Source organism: Cyprinus carpio, chromosome A3, assembly GCF_018340385.1.
Source record: "Cyprinus carpio isolate SPL01 chromosome A3, ASM1834038v1, whole genome shotgun sequence".
Lineage (NCBI taxonomy): Eukaryota > Metazoa > Chordata > Actinopteri > Cypriniformes > Cyprinidae > Cyprinus > Cyprinus carpio.
In genome coordinates this window covers 31,521,679-31,531,678 of record NC_056574.1, presented here as the reverse complement: position 1 = coordinate 31,531,678, position 10,000 = coordinate 31,521,679, and the positions used below count along the sequence as shown (strand labels likewise).

At 32.2% G+C, this 10,000-nt stretch overlaps 1 protein-coding gene across 1 annotated transcript in view; it reads left to right on the top strand.

Moving 5' to 3' along the window:
- Window positions 1-3,471, top strand: part of gid4 (GID complex subunit 4 homolog) — a 5,103-nt gene extending 1,632 nt beyond the window's left edge. The window contains exons 3-6 of the mRNA XM_019073313.2: window positions 280-387; window positions 530-631; window positions 1,822-1,952; window positions 2,063-3,471. Coding sequence (XP_018928858.1) covers window positions 280-387; window positions 530-631; window positions 1,822-1,952; window positions 2,063-2,126 — 405 coding nt within the window. The 3' untranslated portion in view covers window positions 2,127-3,471. The remainder of the gene's footprint in view (window positions 1-279; window positions 388-529; window positions 632-1,821; window positions 1,953-2,062) is intronic.
- The last annotated feature ends 6,529 nt before the right edge of the window (window positions 3,472-10,000 follow it).

Here is a 10,000-nt window from a genome sequence, read left to right as displayed (position 1 = left end):
AATCAGTTATTTTAACTGATAAATGAAAATTAATTGGACTGAACCAACTTTAATGCTGTACTTTATAAGTTTAAATATGAAATGCTATTAAAACATCATGAGACAAGGACTGTTATAAAACTAGAAAAATGACAGTACTGTGCTATTCATTTGATTTGATGTTCTTTAACTTTATTTTTCCTGAATAATTAGTGTAACTGAATCAGACATTTCTGTCAGATCACAGCAAAGCTGACTGAAGGGAAAGCGTTACTCATCCTGCTCTGTTGCTCTCTGTAGGAATATCCCACACTCACTACATTCTTTGCTGGAGAGATCATAAGCAAGAAACGGCCTTTTTTAACCAGGAAATGGGACGCGGATGAGGACGTCGACCGAAAACACTGGGTAATAAATAGTCATGATTCAGTGTGTACATAACGCTCTACACAAATTGTGATTATGAATCATTATGCATCATGACTCGAGTGTGGTTCGTAATAGAAACCGATCTGCTAAACATGTTTTTCTCTTTTTGGTTTTCTCTCAGGGAAAGTTCCAAGCATTTTATCAGTACGCAAAAAGCTTTAATTCGGACGATTTCGACTATGAAGAACTAAAGAATAGTGATTACGTCTTCATGCGGTGGAAGGTATACTTTATGACTGAAAACCATATGCAGTACTGTTCAGATGTTTGGGCTCAGTAAGATTTTTCTTATTGTTTGAAAGAAATTATTGCTTTTATTCGGCAAGGATGCATTCAATTGATCTTAAGTGACAGTAAAGACGTATAATGTTTAAAAAAAGATTTCTATTTAAAAATGAAATGCTGTTCTTTTGAACGTTTTATACATCAAAGAATCCTGAAAAAATGTATCATTTATCAATATGAAGCAGCACAACTGTTTTCATTATTGATAATAATCAGAAATGTTTCTTGAGCAACAAATCATCATATTAGAATGATTTCTGAAGATCATGTGACACTGAAAACTGGAGTAATGATGCTGAAAATACAGCTTTAACACCACAGGAATAAATTACATTTCAAAATATATTAAAATAGAAAATAGTCATTTTAAATTGTAATAGTATTTCACAATATTACTGTTTTTACAGTGTTTTTGATCAAATAAATGCAGCCTTGATGAGCAGAAGAGTCTTCTTCCAGAAAAATCTTACTGACCCCAAACTTTCGATCAGTAGTGTATATCTACGAATCCATGAAAGTTAAATATATATATAGTATCCTTGATGAGCAGAAGAGTCTTCTTCCAGAAAAATCTTATATATATATATATATATATATATATATATATATATATATATATATATATATATATATATATATATATATATTAGGGCTGTCAAATGATTAATCACGATTAATCACATCCAAAATAAAAGTTTTGTTTACATAATATATGTGTGAATACTGTGTATATTTATTATGTATATATAAATACACACACATGCATGTATATATTTAAGAAGAATATGTTTATGTTTATATATTAAATATATTTATATATAATATAAAATATAAGAATATAAATATATAAATGTATATACATGTAAATATTTTCTAAATATATAATTTATGTGTGTGTACTTTATATATACATAATAAATATACCCTGTACACATACATATATTATGTAAACAAAACTTTTATTTTGGATGTGATTAATCGTGATTAATCATTTGACAGCCCTAATATATATATATATATATATATATATATATAAGTATATATAATATATATATATATATATATATATATATATAAATATATATATATATTAATAATTAAATCAAATGTTGTGTGTGTTTGTTTCAGGAGCAGTTCCTAGTTCCAGATCACACAATCAAAGACATCAGCGGTGCTTCCTTCGCTGGTTTCTACTACATCTGTTTCCAGAAGTCTACAGCCACCATAGAGGGTTACTACTACCACAGAAGCTCTGAATGGTATAGAACTGAAAAATGAGTCATTACATACAAAAAAAGAATGTAAATATTCTATATATATATATGCATGTATCACCTCAAGAACTCAATTTGAATCCTACTCTTATCAGGTATCAATCGTTGAACCTCACACACGTCCCTGAACACAGCGCACCCATCTACGAGTTCCGGTGACACTGAAGTCCTCGAGGTGAAGCTACAGAGGACAGAGGAAATGGACACGAGAGGAACTGTCTAGTGATTAGGCCCAGGACTCGGCTGTCCTCTCCCCTCAGTGAAAGAATAAAACGGAGGTACAGATGATGGAGAACTCTTTCAGGAGACTGTCTACACAAGCCGATCAAGCGAGTGGGGTTCGGGGATTCGCAGCAGTGTTAGCGTTTTGGTTTTCCTTTTAAGTTTGAGTTTTTAACGCTTCTGTCCTCCGATCATCTTAGAAAACTATTTTTATCCTTGAGGTTTGGGGATTAAAACCACAGTTTTTCTTTGCCCTGGATGGAAGAGCCAATGGTGATATATTTCTCTTTTTTTTTTCGCCTTGTGATTTGATAAAACAGCATGGCCAATCTAGAAGTTTTAATTTATTTTTTAATCATTGTCTGTGGAATCAAGGACTGTGAGCGGGACGGTGTATACGGACACCGGGGTGTCTTTCGAAGACGGATCAAAGATTCAGTGTGTGTTATGATGGATACATAGAGTTGCTATTGTCTGTGGCTTGCTTGGCCCTCAGACGTTGATTTTTTTTTATTAACGTAAGGTGTATCATCAAAAGTCTCTCTCTCTCTCTCTATATATATATAGCAGCTGGGTCCTTCGCTTCTATGTGTGATATATTTTTTATGATGAAATGAAACGGAGTCAGGTGTTTTGGAAAGAGGTATATATATATATATATTAATCCATGGTGGTAAAGCTATTTGTAAAGCTGCTTTGGATGAAACACTTCTTTCGGATTTTGAAAAAAAAAAAAAATCTGTCGGTAGTTTCACGCTCATTGTTTTGCTATGCAACCTGAAAAACTCTCAGCTTATAAGAATCTCAAGTTTATGGAAGTCTGTTTCCACCAGAGGTAATTGTGACCTTTTTATTATTATTATTATTATTATTACACAATTCCTAATTTATTTCTGGAAATTGTTAGCGTAAATATTAGTTATTTTAGTTAACCTCTTGCAATTTTTTTTTTAGTTAACATCTCACAGTTCTGACCCTTTCCCTTCAAATTTTGGAAGTTTATATCTCGCAATTTTGACTTATTTTTTTTTCTCGGAATTCGTAGTTAACATCTTGCAAATCTTTTTTTTTTTTTTTTTTTTTGGAATTTCAAGTTTATATCTTGCATCTTTTACTTTTTTTTCCCCTCAGAATTTCAGATGTATATCTCAGAATTCCAGGAATTTAAAAAAATCAGATTTTTTTCTTGGAATTCCGCGTCTGTATCTCACCGTTAGATACAGATATATATTAGTGCTGTCAAACGATTAATCGCATCCAAAATAAGTTTTTATTTACATAATATATGTGTGTATACTTTGTATATTTATTATGTATATATAAATACACACACATGCATGTATATATTTAAGAAAAATGTTACATTTATATATGAAATATATTTATATATCCTATTATTTATATGAATATAAATATATATATGTGTATATTTTTATATATATATGTATATGTGTTTTTTTATTTTTTTTTATGTGTGTGTGTCTTTTTATATATATATATATATATATATATACACAGAACACATATATTATGTAAACAAAAACTTTTATTTTGGATGCGATTAATCGCGATCTTTTTTGCGCTTTTTTGAATTCAAAATTAACATCTTGCAGTTCAGATTTTTTTTTTCATCTGAATTTTCAATTTAAATCTCACAATTTGGACTTTTTCTTTCTTAGAATTCTAAATTAACATCTTACAATTTTTCGAGAGAAGTTAAGTCAGAATTGGGATTTAAAAAGTCACAATTAACTTTTTATTATCATTATTATTATTACTATTATGAGGTGGAAACAGGCTTTCATACAAGTCTCTTAGGTATGAGAATTATCACTTCTCACTTGTTCACTTTAATATCGACAGCTCAGAGAGTAATGATTGGTATTCGCTCCAATGTCACACGGTGTGTCGGAATGCAAGGCCGCAGAAGCACAACGTGGCTTTCAGTCCTTGCTGAAGATGTCATGAAGAATAAGCAAGTGTTTTTATTGGAAGGCTCAGGAAGAATTTTCAAAGCAGTTCAAAACAGCCAAGATGGTGGACAACACTGTTATTTTAAATTACCCATCAGCCTCAAGGCGCCATTTTTAATGGCCGTGATCTGATGCTACGGCAGCTCTGGTGATCAACATCTCTTACAGTCTAACAACGCACAAAATGTAACGTCTGAGGCTTTGAGAAACCTCTCACGAGGTGCTAAAAGATTGGGAGACACATTTATGATACAATACCCAGATGCGTCCATTTAAGCTTTAGTCAAACCCTTTGCCTTAAAAGTCAGAGATTTGTCTATAAACTACTTTTATAATCATTAGTTTAAGCTCTGTACAGACAGAAAGACTTATAAGAATGTGAGTGTTATGAAAGATGTTTGAAATGAAAGATTGCTGTACCTCATCCACCAAAACTTCCTTTTTAATTGTAGCAAGTGTTTAACACCAGATCCACGCCACATTTCAACCTAGTTGTGTTGAGATGTCCTAATGACATTTTGTACATACAAAATAAAATTCTTGATTTCGGCTCGTCCTGTGGCCAAATCCCACTAATAATGCACATTATGCCTGAAACACACCCAGTAATTGACATCTTTTTCTGTTTGAGTTCTTTTGTTGTCCTTAAAAGCAGAAACGTGGTCACCGAGAAGTGTTTATATGAAGATGTGGGATGTTTGTTTGCTGCACCTAATAATCTGCTGCCTGAAGGTCAAGATTTATTTAAAGAAATGCTAAGCTAATGAAAGGCCACTGCACATGCTGTTACAGTACACGAAGAGGGGATGTACATAATAAGGCTGTTTGTGGTGGACACAAATGATTTCATTCGCCACAAATATGAGTGATCTTTTTATTGGCACAAAAGGATAAGAAAATAAAGGAAATAAGAAAATAAAGTTGCTGTTGTTGTTTTGTGAGTTCAGAACATGGATTGACTTTCTCAGGTTTGAAACAAAAGTGATTTATTTTAGTTGTAATAGACATAAGGTGATGTAAACAACTCTCTCAACCACTAGATGGCAGAGTATCATCTCTTTAAGTTCAATACATGGACCGTGATCTAGTTTACTATGCCATATACTTTAAAGGGTTACTCCATCCTAAAATGAAAATGTTGTCATTAATCACTTACCCCCATATCGTTCCAAACCTGTAAAAGTTTTTTTAATTTTTGTAGTTAATTTTTTGATATTTTGGATGAAAACCGGGAGGTTTTTCGTACTTTCCTGGACCTTGACACGGTTATTTATTTGGCAGTCTATGGGTCAGTCTCAAGCCTCCCGGTTTTCATCCAAAATATCTTAAATTGTGTTCCAAAGATGAACCAAGCTTTTACGGGTTTGGAACGACATGGGGGTAAGTGATTAATGACAAAATTTTCATTTTGGGGTGGAGTATCCCTTTAAATACCTTCTACTGATTATGCACCGGTACTTTTTAAAGAGCCACATTATTGTCACATGACCTCATTGTGTTACTTGTTTATTTCAGACAAAAATACATTTTGTTTATATTAATTTAAGTTCAATCAAATGGGACAAAAGTTCATTTATTCACATTGGAAAAACGAAGGTCAAGTCGAGCACAATGCATTATGGGAGTCAGTATCCAAAGTGTTTTAAGTTCTGCCATGTACTGCACATTCCAGTCATCCAGAATTATTTATGAGTAATGCAATATTTAGAGTTGCAAAGCAATAAAAGCATAAACGATTAACTCAAAGCGCAGAAAAAATTATTTATTTGAGCAGAAATACAAAAAAAAAAAAATCTAATATATTGTGATATATTATTGCAATTTAAAATAACCATTTTTTATTTGAATATATTTTAAAATGTAATTTATTCCTGTGATTCAAAGCTGAATTTTCATCATCATTACTCCAGTCTTCAGTGTCCTTCAGAAATCATTCTGATATGATGATCTGCTGCTCAAGAAACATTTCTGATTATTATCAATGTTGAAAACAGTTGTGCTGCTTGATATTTGTGTGGAAACCTTGATAAAGCCCACCATTTAGCTATTTGTAACAAATGTAAACCTCTTTACTGTAAATTTAGTGCATGCATACATTTAAATATAATTCACGGAAGAGAAACCGATACTGAAGTGTATTTAGAAACACAACAGCAAATGTTTTTCCCATTGTTAAATTTGTTTCACCATTTTCTCCATTGTTCTGGACTTTTGTCCTGATTGTTTATTATTCACACAAGCAATTCACTTTTATCACTATATTATGTCATGTGGTTAACGGTAAGTCAACAGTAATATGACAACCAAACGTTTCCCAGCACAATGCATGTTTCACAACGTAGCCTACGTGACGTCAAAAAACAAAAACACAAATTACACTGAGTTATTATTATTCTGTGAAAGCGAATCCACATGATTCACAACAGGAAAAGATGTAATTCGGGTAGAGGCCAGTTTACAGTTTCCTTTCACAATGACAGGCTTAGAGGAAGACATCAAGTTACAATAATGAATAGGTTACATATTTACATTTGTGCATCATGCATTAGAAATGTGATGTCAAAAATGAAAAGATGTTGTCCATTGGATGCTGTTTGTTAATAATGACTTCAAATGTCACATTTGATTGCAACATTCAACAGAGGCCACAGTTTCAAAAGCTGTTCAAAGGAAGAAAAGATAAAGCTTTGTTAAGCTATTCACGAATACGCAAACAGCCCAGCTCTGTTTGATGCCCATATCTATGGGAAACTCTCTTATCGTTGTCTGAGCAGCGGTGTTAGTAGAGCGAGCCACATTCACCTGCCTGGACTTCACTTTTGATACGCAATAGTGGAAAGCCTTGGACCATTTGGATCATAACACAAATCTAAATGATATAGCGCCATATTGTCTGTAAGTTTGGAAACCCAAGAAAAGTGTGCAGTGAATTCTTTTCTTATATTTGCGTTATAAGAAAATGGAAAAACGCACATCTAAAAGTCACAAGGGTGTTTCTAGGAAAGTTGAGAAATACAGCAAAAGAGTATAATCACCAAAGTTGGCTGAGCGGAAAAGTAAAACAGGAACACTCTTAAAATAAAGGTTCTTCATTTGCGTCTGGTTCCAGTGTGTTTGTCTGCTAAAATATTACTCATTTTATTATTAAGAAAAAAAGAACTTGAATTTGCCACACTTAAAGGTTTTTATTTTTTTATTTTTCTAGTTTGATTGCTTTTCTAATTCTGTGTTGTAAATGGGCTTTGCTGTCCAATCCAAGTCACTGCATGCTTTGTATTTATTATTTATGAATAAAAAAGGTTTGTTCCACTTTTTTTCTGTTATGGTACCTGTACAAAGACGCACAACAAAATTACTAAAACTTTCAAATTAAAATGAGAAAAGAAAATATAAAAATAAAATCTAATTCAAAATATTACCAGAAACTATAATGGTATGTCAATTATACTAAAATAAAACAGTTCAGCTGTTTATATATATATATATATATATATATATATAATATATATATATATTAGTAGTTTTATTTAATCATCTTGGTTTACACAAAGATAAATGCATGTTTCCATTGCTCAAGGCTTCGCATTAATTATTTAGAATTTCATTAATGCAATACAGTATATTTGATGTTACATGCCCATAATCACTGTTTTTAAGTAATATTTGTAACGGCATGAACATGCAGAAAATAATAATACTATCAAATAACAATAGAAACCACTATAATAAGGTTACGCTTATAATTAACTACATTGGTTTAAATCAATTATATAAATTGTTATTTTTGCTAATATAGCCTGAACATAAAATTAAAAGGTTGTATATGTTTTTATTAGTTCATACAAAATAACAAAAACTATTCTTTCTCGTTAACAATAAGCTATTGCTCAATGTATATCTGTGGAGTCTCTAAATGGACATGCGATGAGAGGGAAAAAATATAGATTTCAATGCTTTTGCGTTCTGATGCAAAACTTTTGAGATGGAAAAACAGCAAATCTTATCGTATAGTAAGTCTGTTCTCAATAAGCCTCAGGTATGTGCTTGGCACAAACTGTGTGTGATTAGGGATTTTGCTCGCCCTATGATCAAAAATTACTAAAATACCACTAATAATGACATTTATGCATATGCATATGTTAACTCAAACAGTCGTAAAATCTGCATCTGGTATTTTAATGACGGGGTTTTTCAGTGATTCAGTGCTGTTTAACACAGTTAGCAGTGGAAACGCGTTACAATAAACAAAGGTATCTGTTTCAGATGTAGGTTGGGCAAGCATCTGAGAGGAAATCCTGCCTATATTTCCTTGAAGCTTCTTATAACCCGACGGGAATCTTTTCTCTTTCTCTTTTTTTAGCATATTTCCTGGAAGGTTTATGGCTATAGCCTACGTGAACATCTGCACATCATCCATTGATTTATGAATAGCCCTATATGTCAGCACTGTTTTATGACACACAATGTGAAGGGCTGAGTAGGCTACTAACTCATTTCTTTTCCAAGAATCCTAATGATGGACTAGTTTTAGCACACACTACTTCCATTTCCCGCTATGGCTGATTGCAACGTAAGCATGTCAGTTATAAGAATTTTTATTTTCCTAATGTACTTATTACTCTTTTAAAGAAATATTTCAGTCTCCATCAATAATAGGCATATCCACTTGAAACATTACGACTTTGCTGCTGTTTGTTAGCCGTTTCTAAAGTTTACAGTTACATTCATGAAGGTGACTAGGGGGATATTTCACCAAATTCTGTCATCATTTATTCACCATCAAGTTGCTCAACCTGTATGAGATTTTGTTCTGCTGAACACAAAGATATTTTGAAGAATTTTGGTAACCAAATAGTTGTTGGTAGCCATGACTTCCATTGAACCCATTGAACTAGGTTGACTAGTTGTTACAGTGGCTTTATCCCCCTCAAATAAGGAGTTTTTGTTTAGAAACATACTTTTTATTTGCGTAATAAAATTGAGAAAAATAAATAAATATATATATATTGATTTTTTTATATTATTAAAAATAAGATGTATTATTTATGATTTTTGTATTGATATATATTTGGTTGTGTGTTTATTATATAATATTACATTCAGTATTGTTAGAGGAATATTAGTGACGTCACAGCGGACTCTCCGGTTTATGAAACTGCAGCGGGAGCGAGTGTGTGGATCATAGACCGGTTCACGCCTCTGGCTGGAGGTATAATAAATAGCGCGCATCAGTCAGTCAGTCAGTCAGTCAAACACCAGACAACACGACACATCTACTGCAGCACAACCTGGTCAGTATGGGCGAGCAAAGATACCCCGTCAAAATTCAGCTTGTGTGGAGTGATGCAGAAAGAAGTAAGTTAAAGTAAGGAGACTTTTTATTTTACCATTATGCATTCGATTGTTAGAATTCAATTTCAATATACATCACCGTTGTTTTGAATAAGATTATTAATGATGTTTTTCAATGTCAGTGCATCAATGAATTACTACACGCAACACATACTATTATTATAATTTATCAGCATTAAATATAATTAATTGATTTATTATTATACATGAATAGCTACTAATGTGAAATTACAAACCGCTTCGTTTAAAAGTATTACATAGGCTACTGTTAAAAAAGTCAGATAACCTAAATAGGCCATACTTCATGCGGTAACAGTTCTTTATTCTTTAAAAAAAGAATATAGCAGAATATGAGTTTTTTTTTTATAGTCGTTTTTTCTTCAATTTCCTTCCCTTCCCAGTTTGTACATGAACCACCGTACTCTGGTCAGATCAAATGAGCATTACTGATGTAACAGATCCACTTGAAAAAAAAAAAGGAAACTT